Source organism: Bufo gargarizans, chromosome 2 (assembly GCF_014858855.1).
Source record: "Bufo gargarizans isolate SCDJY-AF-19 chromosome 2, ASM1485885v1, whole genome shotgun sequence".
NCBI classification, from domain to species: domain Eukaryota; kingdom Metazoa; phylum Chordata; class Amphibia; order Anura; family Bufonidae; genus Bufo; species Bufo gargarizans.
This window is the reverse complement of record NC_058081.1, coordinates 162,818,869-162,837,313: the sequence shown is the minus strand read 5'-3', so window position 1 is coordinate 162,837,313 and position 18,445 is coordinate 162,818,869. Positions and strand designations below refer to the sequence as shown.

Below are 18,445 nucleotides of genomic sequence, written 5' to 3'. Positions count from 1 at the left end.
CCACAATGCGGCCCCCAGGGCAATCAGATCATCACCATGGGTCCCACGCTCAGCACTCCAGCCAACAGTTCATTTATTCCAGGGGAAGATATAGCCAGTCAGGCAGTTAACTTGCAAAAATATAGTATAACGTGCAACCATTCAGATGAACGGCCTTTCTTGTATTACAAGGATGGTTCCAGCTTGTACATGGGGGTGGTGGGGGAGTATGAGCAGTGGACTCCCTCTATGATGCATTATATCCTCTTGAGACAACCTCTTAATGTAAAATATCATAAATGTATGCAAAAGATTCCTTTACATTATAGTTGAAAAATGTTAACCTAGGTGGGAATTCACATCCTGCACAATACAGTAGGCTACACAAAGGGAATCATAATTACTAGATCTCTCTATACATATGTTTGCACAGCTTGGCCGAGCAGACATAGGTAGTAAATGGGGAGAGGGGAGAAGAGCCACTGTTAGATCCATCTGGCAGCCGCTTATCTCCTCAGAACTAAAGAAAAGGCCAGCTGAAATCCAAAGTGCATGATCCTTATCCCCCTGACATCAGCTATCAGGGAGAAGTTGGGAGACCTCCCCATACACAATACATGGTCAGCTGAACATGCCGTAGATCCAATGTGTGTGGCAACCTTTAAGGTTCCTTTACATGGAACGATGTACAAGCAGATTGTTGGGAATGAAGCGTTCCTTCCCGAAAATCTGCCGATCGCTAGTGGAGGAGACTGCTGCATTTACATGCATCGCTCTCCTCCCGAGTATGGGAAGGAGCGATCGCTAATGCCATCGCTCTTCCCCATACAGACTCAATGTTTTCCGGCAGCAGATCTGCTGTCAGGCAACAAGAATTTTTGTGCTGCCCTAACAATCCAATCACCCGATGAACAAGCGTTTCTATGAACGCTTGTTAGCGATGATCTTTTCAATTCTTGGCCCGTGTAAAGGGCCCTTTACTCTTTACCCAACATATCTTATCTGTAAGCAGATACCTTTCTCATGTCTGGGAGATAAAATCCCCATACATCAACGCCGGTAATCCAGCGTCCGGTCACTTTCTGCCCTTAAATAGCTTGCTGCAGGATTACTAGTGACGTAGTAAAGGTGATCTGTACAGGTAAGGGCATCCCTTCTGAAATATTCCATGTAAGGAGTTGGAAAGGAAAGGTTTATGGTTCCACTTATTTACGCCATCAGCAAGGAGCACTAACAGGTTAATCAGTTACTAATGCATCAGACCGGCCTAGTTATGGCTTCCAAGATCTGCTGTGTGTATGATACTTCCTAGGAAACATAGGTCCTGGTGTATGAGGAGTATACTTACAGCTACATAATTATATGTAGGTTTACTTTGAACATTTGTGTTGATGACATGGAATAATAATATCCCTCATACTGTATAAGACACCAGAAAAGGGGTCTGTAGGAAAGTATTACAGTCTCCATGTGTAAAACACACGCACTGTCCTCTGGAACAGAAGTCATGTGCTTATAATACACAGCAACCAATGCAAACAGTGTACAATATACAATGGAAAGAGGCAGAGAAGAAGCAATAACATGCGCTTCTGATATCAGGAATGAGGACAGAGGTAGAATGGTCCCTCCATTAGACTCCACAAGACATGGTTATTATGCTGGAGTAGCTGGATCACAGCTCTGACTAACTGCGCTCCTCAACATCAATACTGCAACACCAAGAAGGAAAAGTCATGGAATTATGGAAATCCCAGGATTGATAGAGATGTTAATGTTGTGCAAATGATAAAAAATGAAAACAAAATATTCAAAACATCTCAGTTTATAGGGGTGCCACAAGCAAAAATACAGGCACTTACATGTCTTGGCATGCTATTAGTGAGGTTATTAATGGTTGTCTGAGAAATGTTCTGCCACACTGAATGCACTTGGGCACAAAAATCATCAATGTCTGATGCTGGCAGCTCCCTTTGCAACTGCCAACCAGATGTGCTCGATGGGAGACAAGTCCAGAGACGCTGAAGTCCGTGGTATCATGTTTAGGCCACGTAGGCTGCTCACAATAGCAGAAGCAACATACGGTCTGGCGTTGTCCTGTAGAAAAACGGGGACACTGGAACACTTTGGAGAAATGGTTGTACCACTGGTTCCACGACCAAATCAATGTATTGCTGAGTTGTTCGTGTACCTGAAATAATGACTAGAGGGGTCCATGTAGTGTTCCCTCTAAGCTGTGCGGGTGGGCGGCCGCACAGCAATTATTGTGGTCCCGCTCAGCCACATTGCGCCGTCAGTGCAGTGACAGTGTTGGCGCTGACGTCCCTCTCGTAATCTTGTGTGGCTTAGCGCAGCGGGGCGCCGCCTACCAAATATTGCAACGCTACTGCTGCCTCCTCCTTCTTTTAGCAGGAAGAGGAGGAGGAGGAGAGAGCAAGCAGCAGCACGCAGCAGGGCACGGTAGTTGCGTTATGGTGGCAGGTAAATAATCCCCAATCCGGGGTGCGCGTGTCGCTGTACACAGCAGCTGCTGTCACTTCACGTAAGACTGTGGGCAGGATGACCAAGATGTTGTGTGTTCTGTGCTGGAGCCTCTGCTCCGGATGAGCGTGCTGTCTTTGAGTATGTCAATGGGGACAGGCCTCACCCAGGTCGGGCAGAGTGGGCACCGGCATGTTTGCCATCCTAGGCTTGGGATGTGACATACAATTTCACTTGCAGTACACTATGCCCGATTTTGCTAATCAGAGGATCCGTCCACGTTAATGTGATCTTAGGGTGGGTTCACATATGCATTAGTGAGTTCTAGTAGTCTGTGCCAGCAGAGGGACTGAGTAACCGCATCCAGCATAGCCGGATACCCATCAACTATAATATGATCTGATGGCCATTCAGCCGGACAAATACTGTTGTGTGCATTTATGCCAGAAACCCGATGGATCCCATTACAGTGAAAGGGGATCCGGCAGTCTCCGGCTATGCCGTATACTGTGTTCTCCGGTAGTCTGTTCCTCTGCCAGAAGAAACTACTGGAATTCACATTGGAGATGTGAACGCAGCACTGGACTAAAAAATATGGAGGCTTAGTGTGAAATTTAGGAGAAATGAGGAGCCAACCAATGGCAGCTTTCATATACATGACCACAAAAGTTAAACACCAACAGTACATTTCTAGTTATACCGATTGCCTGCATGACTACATGATAGACAACTGCCTAAGGGTACTTTCACACTTGCGTTGTTGGATTCCGGCAGGCGGCAATCTGTATGCAATACGGATACCATTTGTAGACGGATCCGTCTCACAAATGCATTGCAATACCGGATCCGTCTCTCCGGTTGTCATCCGGAAAAACGGATCTGGTGATTATCTTTTTCACATTTTTAAAAGGTCTGCGCATGCGCAGACTGCAAAACCGTATACGTTTTTTCCGGAACACTTGGGGCTGGATCCAGCATTAATGCATTTTAATGGGAAATAATGCCGGATCCGGCATTCTAGCAAGTGTTTTGGACGGAGAAAATACTGCAGCATTTTCTCAGTCCAGAAACCGCACAGTGACTGAACTGAAGACATCCTGATGCATATTGAACGAATTGCTCTCCATTCAGAATGCATTAGGATAAAACTGATCAGTTCTTTTCCGGTATTGAGCCCCTAGGATGGAACTCTATACCGGAAAAGTTTAATGCAAGCGTGAAAGTACCCTAATTGCAAATAATTGTGTCCCTCCAGTCTAAATAAGTCATAAGGAAAAATAAAATCTTGTACCTTTTTTCCCTCCGGTAAATGGCATGTAGTCTTCCCTGTCTTTTTGCGCAAGAGCGTCCTTTTCCAAGAAGTCGAGCAAATGCTCTCTGTCAAAACCACCTGTGGCTTCCTTTAGGGTTTGGTCCTTCTGTCGAAATCCAGCTGGCAGCAGTGCATTCTAGGACATGGAAAAGACCAGAGTTATTAGCAGAGAGGATTGCCAGAGTCTACTAAAGGTGGATTTATACAAACGTTAATGTGAACACTTGTTCCCAACAATCTGCCTGTGTAAAGGTGCCGCTGATCCTACTGTGATCCTGTTGTTCATGCAGGCAGTTAAATTAGCATATCTGGGCAGCAGATTGTGTGGTCTAAACTGATCTGCTGCCCAGAAACAATGCCGCTGGATGGGGACAAGCGATCGTAGTAGTGATCCCTTGTCCTCATACTGTGGAGGTGATCACTGCATGTAACTTCACCCCCACCGAGCGAGCAGCCGACTGTCAGGAAGGAACGCTTCCTTCCCCGCATTCTGCTGCTCATTGCAAGGTGTAAATGCACCTTTACAGCCAACAAACAATGAGGAGCACAAAATCACATTATGATGAACTGGGCATCAATAGTCCCCACTGCACTACAGTAATTGTATGATGGTATATGTAGTCAGGCAACTTAAATAATAGTGGAAACTAGTTATTTTTTAGTTTTTTCAGTCTTTCATATAGCGCCAACATATTCTGCTGTGCTGTTAAAGGGAACCTGTCACCTGGATTTTGTGTATAGAGCTGCGGACATGGGTTGTTAGATGGCCGATAGCACATCCGCAATACCCAGTCCCCATAGCTCTGTGTGCTTTTATGGTGTAAAAAAAAACAAAAAAAACGATTTGATACATATGCAAATTACCCGAGATGAGTCCTGTCCCTGACTCATCTCATGTACAGGACTCATCTCAGGTTAATTTGCATATGTATCAAATCATTTTTTGTTTTGTTTTTACACAATAAAAGCACACAGAGCTATGAGGACTGGGTCTTGCGGATCTGCTAGTGGCCATCTAACAACCCATGTCCTCAGCTCTATACACAAAATCCAGGTGACAGGTTCCCTTTACGAGATCATCATCACTCACATTGGCCCCATCGGTGCTCGCAATCTCTCAGTATCTGTGAAATCGGAGTACATGAAGAACACCCATGCAAACTACATGCAGATGCTGCCAATCTGAACCACTGATCCGAGTGCTAACCTTTAATGTGCAGCACGGAGTTTATCGATTTCTGTGAATCTACTAAGAAGTAGGGCAGCACAGCGACTAGCATTGTAGCTTGGCATGATAGTTTGAATCGTCTCTCCATGTTTGCATGAGCGGTTTCCAGGTTCTCCGCTTTCCTCCCACAATCCAAAATTATTGATCAGGAAATTAGATTGCCAGTGCCACTGCGGTCACAACATGATGCTCTGTACAGCGCTGCAAAATAGGCAAGCACTATAAAAGCAACGTGTTATGTTCCTAGTCCACAAAGATACACACCATTCACTCATTTCTGAAAGAAAGCCAAATGGTTTCTGAACTGTTAAATGCATACATGGTCAGAAAGTGCAGGAAGTCTGTTCCTTGTACCGCAGACATTATATATTTATCCTGAAGAAGGACTGAATTAGAAACTGCAAAAAAAACTGCTACAGCAGGAACGAACAGTATATACAGCATCAAAACTCTGCTGAAAATAAGCTAGGAGCTCTCCCAATAGTGTCTAGTTCTCACCCCCACCTACAGAAATGATTGGGGCTATGAGATTTGTACAGTCGCACACAGCTACAATGACAGCCTGGATACCAAACATATGAAGCTAACCCCGTAGATCTCTCAGACTGGGTAAATGTGTAAAGTTTATCATGGCTATTCCCTAATAAAGCCATGCAATGTACACCTCAGAAGTAGAGCTACTCTTTAAACTGTTAACGTATTCTTCACATCACTTTCCAGCTTGGATCTCCACAACTCTGGCAGGAAAGCTTCAAGTACAAACCCTTGGGAAAGATTACAATGTTCTACAGGAAATGCAGAACAGAAGCCAAGCAGACACTGTTTCACATGCAGAAGCCTTCAGGACCAAACGTCTTCTAGAAATAGAGAAGACAAACCTAATCTAGTGTGTCCCGCTAAGGGGACTGATGGATTCATTAGAATGGATACTAAATTCTACTTCTGTTAGACCAGAGCCCGACCTGAATGTTAACTAGAACCGCGTGTAACTTTTATGAGCGGCCTGTGACCATAACAAACCTCAAACCTTGTATAAACCCGAGGATCCTGGAAAATAGGGAGAGGTGGGAAGAATAAAATATTATCACAACTGGGTTTGTTCAGTCTAGAGAACGTGTTCACCCATAACAAGCTGGAAAAAAACTAAACAAAAAAAAAACATGTGAGGAGAACAAATTCTTATGTTCAGTGTAGGGTTGCAGAGTATGTCAATGGAGACACCGGAGAAAGGAGCCTCATCATCACTTGAAAGAGGGTGGACCTCTCTAACACTACTTGTGTCTGAAAGCCATTTTTCCGGATATCCTCTAACAATATAAATTATGTACATTAGGAAAGAATACACAGTGAAATCTCTGAGATGACCACAAAAAATTGCAGTGAAAAATAGCCTTTTAGAGGTATGGTCCTCTCAAATAAGAGGATTCACATGGATCCATCCATGGGGAAATTGCAAATCTGCAGCTGAAAGATCTAGTCTAGTTCACAGGTGGTTTTTTCAAAGAGGTGGCATTTTGTGAAGGTTTCACTTAAACTCTTCACACAACCATGGGAAGAAATGGTCAGTTATGGTTACAAATAGATGGGTACCCAATTAATAGCAATTATTAGAAAACAAAGGTAGTAGGTGACCTTAATTAACTTAACTTTTGAAAATCAATTAAAATGATAGCCCTTTAAAGACAATTACCAGACAAACACACAGTGGTGCATAACATTAAACAAACTGTAACACACAATGGTGAAAAAATTCTGAACCGTGTACAAGGAGTGTAATCAGTGGTGGTTAGCCATCGATTGGGATATAGGTAAGGAAAAGCGGGCATCCACGTGCTGGGTCTCTTCCCCTACAAGACCCTGCACAGGGGGTAAAAAAAGCTCACCCTAAAAAGGGTGACCCCACCGTGTCACTCCTAACTCCTTAAAGGGAGTCTGTCACCAGCATTTCACTTTTTTAACCCTTCCCACAGCTCCTTAGCATGCTTACAGTTAATAAAAACGTTACCTCTGGCATCAATCCTGGACTTATAAAACCATCAAAAAAGATCTTTATAACAAATGCAAAAGAGGGCTCGCAAGTGCCCAGGGGCGGCGTTACCCTCGTAGGTGCCCTGCTAGCTTAGCCTTTTCATTGCTTCCCCCCGCGGAGGGTAGGAAGGGGCGGGATCTCGGCGGAATAACAAGTTGGTAGATAGGCGGTCAGAAAGGATGGGCGGGTGGAGGGTAGCAATGAAAAGGCTCAGCTAGCAGGGCACCTACGAGGGTAACGCCGCCCCTGGGCACTTGCGAGCCCTCTTTTGCATTTGTTATAAAGATCTTTTTTGATGGTTTTATAAGTCCAGGATTGATGCCAGAGGTAACGTTTTTATTAACTGTAAGCATGCTAGGGAGCTGTGGGAAGGGTTAAAAAAGTGAAATGCTGATGACAGACTCCCTTTAAATTTCCCTTCTATGTCCCTACGCTGCGCCAGTTGACTGCCCAGCATCGTCAGAGAGAGGGGAACAACAGAAGGGGCCCTGGAATTACTACAAAATAGCTTTTCCCAACGAGGGCCAAGTCATCAGGGGACTCGCAACAGTGTATCAGCAAATTTATAAACAAATTAAAGATTAGACTTAGTTTAGGAGTAGAGATGATGACTCAGTTGGATACAGAGGTATAGTCTGGAGATCGCCATCCACTGTACCCCACAAATAGAGCGCACCGTTTTCACTGTATGGTATCCAGCCGGGCTTGTGGCAGCAGTACATAAGAAGCTGCGCGGTGACGCTTTTTAAAGCCAAACGCGCAAACCAGTTTGTTAAATGTTATGCACCACTGTGTGTGTTTGTCTGATAATTGTCTTTAAAGGGCTATCACTTTAATTGATTATTAAAAGTATTAATTAAGGTCACCTATACCTTTGTTTTCTAAGAAGGTTTCACTTAAAAAATAAAGATAATGTAGTACTGATAGAATTCTCTGCCATCTCATTGACTTGATATAAACTTTGAAACTTCTCTACAATACATGTTCTGAAAAAATAATAATAATCATCATTTTAGTTCAGAACTAGATGGTCTGGAAATCTAAATGTTCAATGGTTTCAACATAGATTTTAACCCTGAATCAACATAGGCTCCTGAACTTTATTGGGCTAGAAAAGTAAAGTCAAACATCCATAAAGTCCTATGGGAAAATCCCTTAAAACAACACTCTTATAACCTGGTGCACTTGAGATCAACCTACTCTACCTCTATGGGGGGTCAAAAGCAGACCTCGACTATCCAAGGGCCACAAAAAACATTCAATGTCTCCCTCCCGGAGTAGAGAAATGGAGACACACACACACACAATAACTCATCAGGGACCTTGGGCTCAGAAGATGATAGATTACAGTACACAGTTCTGAGACCAACTTCTGCTGTCCTTGCACATTCTGCTACAATTCAACTAGCAGAATTTGACATAAGACAGACAATTGTTATTCTGGATGAAAAAACTAAAAGCTTCTTTAGAAATCACCACAACTGTTCTCACCTCTGGATCAAGCTCTTCCAGAACATTTTCCAGTTGTTTTAGATCAGCTTCTGAGAGGTTTCCAAGGAGTTCATCAGCATCCATATTCCTGCACTCGTCCAAGTCTTTCCGAAAGGCCATAGTCATTGTTTCAGCTACTTGTTGGGTGTCCACAACACCCGGCTTCTACTGTAGTTCTTCTTAATGCTGTCGCTGTAATTCTAGAAAATACACAATCATGAAAATATGGTTTACTTACTCTTAAAATACACAATCCCGGCAAGATTTCTAAACTGCCTGACATGACAAAGGCATGTACTTTACATGTAATAAGACTACAAAGGAAGTTCAGCTATCAAATGCCATTGGTTAAAGGGGTTGTCTCATGTCCCTATACATAGGATGCACAAGTCCCCCGCTCATCCTCCCCTCCAATATGGAACCACACCAGTGTCCCTGGTGCACCCCGGCATTGCACAGACATTTGAATGGCTGCCATATCATGCAGGCTTTTCTCTCCAGTGGTCTGAACCTGGTTTCCCAAGTGATAGCAGCTGGTCACCAGAGGTCAGAGAAGCTGGTATCACAGCAGTCAGCTGATCACCAAAACAGCATCTCTTTAAGAAAGGGGTGTCTTAATAAGGGTTAAGAAGAAGTGGCATACTGCTAGGATAGGCCATCACTTCATGATTGATGGAACCCCCATCACTAGTAGAAATGAAGGGGCTGCAGTGCCAGTTTAGCCCTGTGTCCCCTTCACAGTAGTGCTCAGGCCATATGCTGAGCAGGGACCTACAGCACAGCTACATTCAAGAGAATGGGGTCAGCTGCATTTCCATACAGAGAGTGGCCAGGAGCATAGTCTAAGAAAAATTGGGAAGGGGATGCAGTGTTAAACTCGCACCTCCCCAATTATAACGGCTAAACCCTCACAAATTATAAAGTGATAGCATATCTTAGAAAATCTAATTCTCTGTAAAGTTTTTTTTTTATATATTGACAATCTACTTCTAGGATAGGTCATCAAAATCATATCGGTGGAGGGCCGACACCTCCACAGATTAGCCGTTTTGGGCAGTCACTATATAGTGAATGGAACCAGAAGTGGGAGGCTCCATCCACTGCATAGTGGCCATGCTGGCTTCCTGCAGCTGATGTCCCATTCAAGTGAATAGGAACTGAGCTGCAGCGTGCTGGCTATAGTGTCTTGGTGGGGGTGCTGGGTCTCAGACCCCCCCAATCGGATACTGATTATCTGTGCTGAGGATTGGCCGAGGTGCAGCAAATTGTCGGGAAGGAAGTCTTCCTTCCCGACAGTCGGTTGCTCGCTCAGGGGAGGTGAAGCTTTGTATTTACATGCAGCGATCACCTCCACAGTATGAAAACACAGGATCGCTATTGCCATCACATGTCCTCATACAGCTGCACTGATCGCTGTAAATCTGCTGCCCAGAAACAATCATTTAGGTATCTGCACTAACGACGGTTTCGCTCGTTCATTGGGTGATCTGCTGCACCTTTACACGGGCAGATCGTCAGGAACGACAGGAATTGCAGGAATGTTCGTTCCTGATAACTGGCCGATAATTGCACTGTGTGAATCCACCTTAAACCCTGAAAAAAACCTTTAAATATCAGTGCCAGAAGTAGAGTTTTTCATCAGAATTACTGTTGAAGTTGAGACAGATCTTTAAGTCTAAAATGAAGTAGACTATTTCCACAGCAATGCAGGTGTAAGGATATGGCCACAGATGCCACGGATGTTACTCTAGCAGTTAGAAAACCTGCTCCCTCTGCAGTCGCTGCAAAGTGGATGAGAGTTTAAAAAATGTCATCCCCTCTGCGTGACGCTTCCGCAGTAAAATCCCTGCACAATTTGAGATGCAGTGTGCAATTTAAATTAGCAGAATGTTGATGTACGCTGCACATTGCAAAGGGTGAAATCTGCGTCAAAGCTGCAGCACTCACGGAGCAAAATCTGCTGCAAAAATCCACACAATTTGAGGCGGGTATTGCCACCGCAGAATTTCCGTAAACCTTACCCTACCCTTTCTCTGCGTGAAAAGTATTGACAGGTCAAAAGGCATTATCGTTTTCTTTATGTATATTACTACGGACATTATAAACATTATATAGGGGGTTTAGATGGAAAATAAAGGCAGACTTTATCAATGCAAGAAACTTGCTACGGTTTATCTGTAGGAAGCAGATAGGAAGAAATGGTGACCAATGACGGGTTTACTTAGACTGCTGCAGTCCGGAGACTGGCGACTATTTACAGCGCTTTTCTGTCCAGAAATTTAACTTGTATTTTAACAGTAACAGGAAGACACTTTACACAGACATCATATTTTTTACAAGCCAATATTAAAAGTAGAAATGTAGCTGTATTTTACATTACAATCTATATAGTATAAATCGAAAATAGGGTTAATGGCCGTTTAGCTAGCGTTTGCCACAGGTATTACAAACCTTCAGGTTTTTTCTGCACTGAAAGTTCATGAATTATACAGGCTCCATTCAGACGTCCGTAGTGCATTGCGGATATGCAATACACCCGGCTGGCACCCCTATAGAAATGCCTATTTTTGTCCGCAATTGCAGACAAGAATAGGACATTCAATTTTTTTCCGGACCTGCGGAACGGAAGATCGGGGCAGCGCTCCGGAAATCCAGATGCGGACAGCACACTGTGTGCAGTCCGCATATCTTTCGGCCTTTTAGAGAATGAATGGGTCCGCACCCGTTCCGCATAATTGCCGAACGGATGCGGACACATTCTACGGACGTCTGAATGAAGCCTCAATTGAAATCTTCGAATAATTTATTCAAGTGTGCCTCCATTTATAAAAAAAATGCACCGACTACAGCATAGAGACGGCACAGGTCTCCACAAGCCCTCACCGCTCATTTACCCAGGCGTTCATTAAATGCTAGTTACGCGCTGCAGATGAACGAACAATAAATTAACCTTTTTTTTTTTCTCTACACTTTTGACATTTCTATAAAAAAAAAAAAAAAATTTACTTTCTGACAAAACTACGAATTTCGATCCCATTCCGGAATCTCCTTCTGGCAAGAAAGATTCCTGCTACTATATGAACGTGTGGCTTTTGTCAGAAAATAAAATGCCGTAGTAGACTTTTACAGAAATATTACAATATCTATCAATCTCTAACTGTTGCCGTCCAAGGCTACCTGCACGTGGGTTTACAAGTTTACAAACAGAAAACACCAAAACCACACAGATTTCCAAGTGAATTTCTCAGAATTTCCGCACCAAAAACAGCATGTGTTACTTGCAGTTTTTGGTGCGGATTTGATGCAGTTTGGCCACAGATCTCACCCTCGCATTGAAAAGGGTGAAATCCACACAAAGAAATGACGTCTCAAATTTCCACACAGGATAAAGCAGTGCAGATGTGATCTGTGAACTAGGTACATGCAGGTACTGTATTAGGCTGCGGCTTTTCCGCATGAGAATCCTCAACGTGTGCAGGTAGCTTAAAGGGGTTCTGCAGTTTGTTTTAACTGATGATCTATCCTCTGGATAGATAATCAGCTTCTGATCGGCGGGGGTCTGACACCCGGGACCCCCGCCGATCAGCTGTTTGAGAAGGCAGCGGCGCGGCCCTCTCACTGTTTACCGCTGGCCCAGTGACGTCACAACTAGTATCAATGGCCTGGGCGCGGCTAAGCTCCATTCAAGTGAACAGAGCTTAGCTCCGCCCACGCTAGTTGAGGCTAGTCGTGACGTCACTGGGCCAGCGGTAAACAGCGAGTAGGCCGCGGCGCTCCTGAGGCGCCGCTGCCTTCTCAAACAGATGAACGGCGGGGGTCCCGGGTGTCAGACCCCCGCCGATCAGAGGCTGATGATCTGTCCAGAGGATAGGTCATCAGTTTAAACAAAGTGCAGAACCCCTTTAAGGATTGAGCCAGCAGCATCCATAACTGAAAGAGTCCCTGACTCCAAGGAAGGAACAGGAGAGACCCGGAGGTCTACAGTAATCAATGCTTTCAATTGCCTGCACCACACCAGGTTAGGCTAGTTTCACACTGGCGCTCGACATCTCTGGCAGGCCGCTACGGCAGGGAGCTGTCTGGATCAGACATTGCCAGAAGCCGCCTGAAGGCCCCCTTAACTTTAGCACACATACATACGCTTGCTGTACCCTTGTATTTCTCTCATTTAAGGCCTCAGGCACACGACCGTTGTTTGGTTCTGCAGACTCCGATGTGGACCCATTCACTTCAATGGGGGCCGCAAAAGATGCAGACAGCACTCTTTGTGCTGTCCACATCCGTTGCTCTGTTATGTGGCTCCACAGAAGAAAAAAAGAAGAAAAAAAAAGAATAGGCATTTCTATAATGGGCGGACCGTTCCACAAATTGTGGACCACACACAGCCGGCATCCGTGTTTTGCGGACCGCAAAACACAGTGTGGCAGTGTACATGTAGCCTTCTGTCCAGAAAATGGTCTGCAATGAGACGCTGTAGAAATGACTAGTAGGTGAGCTACATAACATCCATATGAAAGCTTTCTACAGCTTATTCATCTTTTACCCAAACGACAGGAGCAATTTATACAATTAAGGGTTTTAGGAAAGCAGCTTAGGCAGGGTACTGGCTCTCCTTAAAGGGACCTACCTACGGAGACATACTAGTGTTCCATGGTATGGAGACTCCGTGGCCATGCTCCATGGGAACACCACACACAAAGAAGTATGCTTCTCTTTCCTTGGGTTACTGCATCAGGCGTCAACCACTACATCATGATCCTCCATATTATTCATGCCCATACAAAGATCCCTTTATTGTGGGTCTTTACAATCAGGTGTAGTCCTTGAAAGGTATTACAAGAACGTATGCAAGGAGGGAAACTAATTCTACATTGATTTACAAAGTAAAAGAAGACCATGAATGATACCAAGGGGTTCACTGGCTCTTCCTAATCCCCCTTAGGCCTGCAACAGCCTGCCAGATCTATGAATATTGGGCGCTGCCGAGATATCATCCAGCCCCATTCACTATATTGAGGACCGGCGGAGATCCGGCCGCAACCTGGCAAATATGCCGAGGAGCAGCCGGACAGATATCGCTGCATGCAGCAGCCTGCCGGATCCGATTACCGCAAATGTGAAACAGGATTTACATAGCACTTACTGAATGCAGAAGGACTGCTGGGTACAGGATTTTGTGAATATAAAGGAATACCCGAAAGCTGGTAGACCATATCCACCGCAGCATGTAAAAGAATATCCAAATCCACTAATCAATATCCGCGTGTAATAAGAGACAGGTCGATACTACTGAGGCAAGATGCACTTGACCGTCCATTTCCTCTGCAGTTGTAACAAGGAAATGTAGTAATAGATGCCTCCAATGCAAATGAATGGGAGATCAAGTATCACATGGCTACACCAAATCCACTCCTTTTCATATTCTCTCTTTCTTTGTAAAGGTTTTACTGTTACAAAACAGTAAAGAAATATAAAAAGGGATCCATTAGAGTACAATTACACAAAAAGGTGAACATTCAGGGCATCACAGTAGAGGGTAAGGACAGCAGGAAACCTGGGCGCTAATTTCTCTCTTAGGGCTGTATTACACCAACAGATTATCTGACCAATATCTGTCCAATCAGACCAATAGTTGGAGTGTGTAACAGGCCATCTGAGCAATGATTGGACAGAAAATCTGTCAGATAATCTGTTGGTATAATACAGCCCTTAGGCACAAGCTTGAAGTAGTTGCCAAAATGGTACAGAATAAAAACACTGGGCAACCTCAAGATCCACCAATTTTACCACAGCGGCTCTAGATGTAACGTCTAACATACTTTTTAGGAGAGTAACTCTACCAACTAATCAATATATATATATATATATATATATATATATATATATATATATATATAAAGATTATCATGGGTTATTGTAGTTTATTCTCACATGAGTGAGGGGATAACAATAAGACAAAATTAGGGGGGGGGGGGGGGTGACTACAGCTTGTAGAACTTTCCTCCCAAAGGCCGCATCAGAGTGAAGATGCAGTCTGTAATGTCTAAAAAAGGTATGGGGAGAGCTCCAAGTAGCAGCTCTGCAAATCTGGGCCAGAGAAGCATCTGCCCTCTCCGCCCAAGAGGCCGCCATAGTCCTTGTAGAATGTGCTCCAAACCCCGTTGGAGGAGGCAGGCTAAGGTAAGAATAGGCAAGCTCCCCCTTCCGGCCAACGCCGCCGGGAATTACCACATGCGCAGAGTGCACCTTAAGCGCACCCCGCCATCCTGGAAGTGGGACGCTGGCCACCGCACCACTATGGACCAGGAGCCGCTTGAACACGGCCACAGCGGCTCCCCAATGAGGCTTGAGAGGAGGCAGGACAGACTTAGGCTACTTTCACACTAGCGCTTGATCGGATCCGTTCAGAACGGATCCGATCATATTAATGCAAACGGAGGCTCCGTTCAGTACGGATCCGTCTGCATTAATAACTTAGAAAATTTTCTAAGTGCGCAAGATGCCTGAGCGGATCCGTTCAGACTTTCAATGTAAAGTCAATGGGGACGGATCCGCTTGAAGATTGAGCCATATGGTGACCTCTTCAAGCGGATCTGTTCCCATTGACTTACATTGTAAGTCTGAACGGATCCGCTCGCCTCCGCACGGCCAGGCGGAACAGCTGAACGCTGCAAGCAGCGTTCAGCTGTCCGCCTGTCCGTGCGGAGCGGAGGCTGAACGCCGCCAGACTGATGCAGTCTGAGAGGATCCGCTCCATTCAGACTGCATCAGGGCTGGACGGAGGCGTTCGGGTCCGCTCGTGAGCTCCTTCAAACGGAGCTCACGAGCGGACCGACGAACGCTAGTGTGAAACTAGCCTTAGGCAACGGCTCCCAAGGAGACTTACGCCACCAGGGATAGGTCCCATTATGGTATTGTAGACCCGGACCTTCCCCAGCCCCCAGAGGCGAGAACCAAGTAAGAAAGGAGCAAAAGCTCCTCAGGTACCTCCTATTCGGAGGACAGGAAACCTGAACTGAGGTGTGGTGGGGGTGTGAACCATTTTATCTCTTCAGGTTTCCTGTCCTGGATGGGAGGTCCTAGTCGCATGGGTGCCGTCATGGGTGAGGGGGAAATTTTATACACCATCACTGGAAATCTATGGTCCCTAAAACATGGGTTTAAAGGGTATATTTTAAAGGAGTTGTCACATCTCGCCATTTTCATGGTTAGACAGAACCAAGCACTCGCCCCAGGTGGCCAGGCTTACAGAAACGGTTAGGCGGGCCTGCTCTCTGCTGTTTCAGTAAGGCCTCATGCACATGACCGTATGTATTTCGCGGTCTGCAAAAAACAGATCCGTAAAAAATACGGATGACATCCGTGTGCATTCTGTATTTTGCGGAACAGAACAGCTGGCCCTTCATAGAACAGTCCTATCCTTGTCCGTAATGGGGACAATAATAGAACGTGTTCTATATATTTTTTTTTTACAGAAATACGGACATACAGAAACGGAAGGCACACGGAGTCACTTTGTTTGTTTTTTGCGGACCCATTGAAGTGAATGGTTCTGCATACAGTCCGTAAAAAAAAAACGGAACGGACATGGAAAGAAAATACATTTGTGTGCATGAGCCCTAAATCACATTGTAGTGAATGGGAGCTATGCAAACGGTGCAACAGAACATGCTACACTGCTCCCATAACTCCAGGAGCTACAGAAGCAGTGCATCAGTGTAGCGATACTGTTTATGTACTTCCTATTCAGTAAAATAGGAGCTATTGCAACAACTGACAAGAAGCGAGAACTATTGGCCATAGATTTGCAGGTACAGTGTAACTTTACACCAACTATAGGTTGGCTTACTTTCGGCAGAATTTTGGAGCACGTCGAGATTACTAGGGAACTGCAGGAGCTTCTGGGTCGCACCATTCCCAGATCAGCTATGCAGTGACCCTCCTGTAACGGAGGCTAAAATCAGCAATAAAAATGTAATGTTAAAATGACCCCAAAAGGTCTTGTATGGTGTGAGACAATGTGTAAAATAAAACTAAATTATACATTACAAAAAAAAGGAACATTCACTGTATTAAAAAAAAAAAAATGGGGGGGGGGGGGGAGCAAAAAATGTAAATGCCAAAAAGGAAAAAAAAGAAAAATAAACAAAAAGGACCTCAAAGCTGCATACATACTGCCATGAATACATGACACATACATGAGTGCATGAAAATACATGAAAAGGCTGAATAGCAGGGCTCGGAGCCCCCAGAAGTTTGTGGCTATTCATCACCTATAATCTGTTTCCAATCCTGTAAATCACCAGTGGGATAGAAGTTGGAAACAGGAGGGGAGTCCACAAAGCGATATTAATCACATTCCAGCTTCCCTCTGTCTGTTCCGGAATATTTCCAGCTGTTCTATGGAAAGTGTTCTCAATGGATTCCAGGAACAAGCACTGGAGCCCTGTGACCTCAGGATGCAAAAAGTGGGGCTGACGCATCTGCTGACAACATAGTGCAAGGCGAATGAAGAGGCCTATACAAGCGCTGATCCGTTCTGTGGCCCGGCTGTAATGAGTTTGTAGTTTCTGCGCGCATTTACAGACAGCCTTCTCCGCACTATAGAAAGTGACAAGCGAGGTTCTGTCTGAGAACAGTAATGTGGCGGTAAGGCTCGGATGCATCTCTAAGGACTCGTTAACATTACATTTTCATTTTGTTTTTTGTTTGTTTTTTATAATTAGGGAAACAAAAAGGACTGGATCCCAGATGCAACAGATATAACATTTCTTTGTCCTCTGCCAAGACCTGTGAATGGTACCTGCCCCCATGCTTTATGCTGCAGCTCATTTTGCTCAGATAGGCTGATGTGAATAAACATAAGCGCAGCATCAGCCTGCCAGGAAGTCTGTGTGTGTGGAGATGATTTCCATTACGGCAAGGATGGAATGATGGAGTGGGGGGGGGGGGGGGGGGGGGTTATCACACATATACTGAGGAAAACGAGTTCCAGGACCTTTATCTGACATGTATATTCTCGCACATCCACCTCCTTTTGTAATTCTTCTCTTAACCAGAAAGAAAAGCATAATGCCCTTTATTCTAAGACAGGAAACAAAAAGGAACACAATGGGGCGGATTTAGGCTGCCTGCACACGTTGCAGAATACACGCTGTTTTTCCACTGCAGATACCTGGCCCACGTGGGCATGAAGACCAATACTGTACCAGCAAAGGGTATGAAGTTTGACAAATCTCACTTACACTTTTTATTTCCGTTTGGAAATTGACCTGCCGCGTGGATTTTGAAATCTGCAGCATGTCAATTCTTTGTGCGAATATGCACCACATGTAGAGTGGTTTAACTCAGACTTTAAAAGGGGTTGTCAAGAGAAACACAGCAAAAAAATAAAATAAAACCACACATAAAAATGCGCCAAAAAAGATCTGTGTGTGGTTTTAGTGCGTATTTTTTGGCCTAAAAATCTGCATTGTGTGTAGGTACCTTGATGCACATTTGATGTGGTTTTGCTGCAGATCTCACCTTTGCATAGAATAGGGTGAAATCTGCAAAAAAAAACAAAAAAAACAGACCTGATTTTTTTGCAACTCTGGTGTTGAGGTTGCAGCAAACATGCAAGTGGCGCTGCGATCCTATTCATTTCTATCGGACCACCGCGATCCTGGGCGCGACCAGTGTAGCCATGCCCTGAAGGGTGCACTATGCATGCAGCGCCTGCGTTTACTTCCTTGAAGCTCTTCACAAGTCATTAGTCTTTCTAGGTCACAGAACATTAGGCACAGATTGTCTCATGTTATACGCATACAATGCAGGTCTGTAAAATAATCGGAGAACACAATGGCCACAACTGACAACATCCTAAACACTTCTGGCACTGGTCATAGTGAGAAGAGATACAAAAGTGGCACATGCACATAGTAAA

The 18,445-nt window shown here is 44.7% G+C and overlaps 1 protein-coding gene across 1 annotated transcript in view; it reads right to left on the bottom strand.

Annotated features, from left to right (window-relative positions):
• LOC122927634 (tropomodulin-3-like) overlaps positions 1-18,445 on the bottom strand; it is a 57,391-nt gene that overhangs the window by 29,607 nt on the left and 9,339 nt on the right. The window contains exons 2-3 of the mRNA XM_044279646.1: positions 8,521-8,720; positions 3,752-3,908 (exon numbers count right to left, since the gene is read on the bottom strand). Coding sequence (XP_044135581.1) covers positions 3,752-3,908; positions 8,521-8,646 — 283 coding nt within the window. The 5' untranslated portion in view covers positions 8,647-8,720. The remainder of the gene's footprint in view (positions 1-3,751; positions 3,909-8,520; positions 8,721-18,445) is intronic.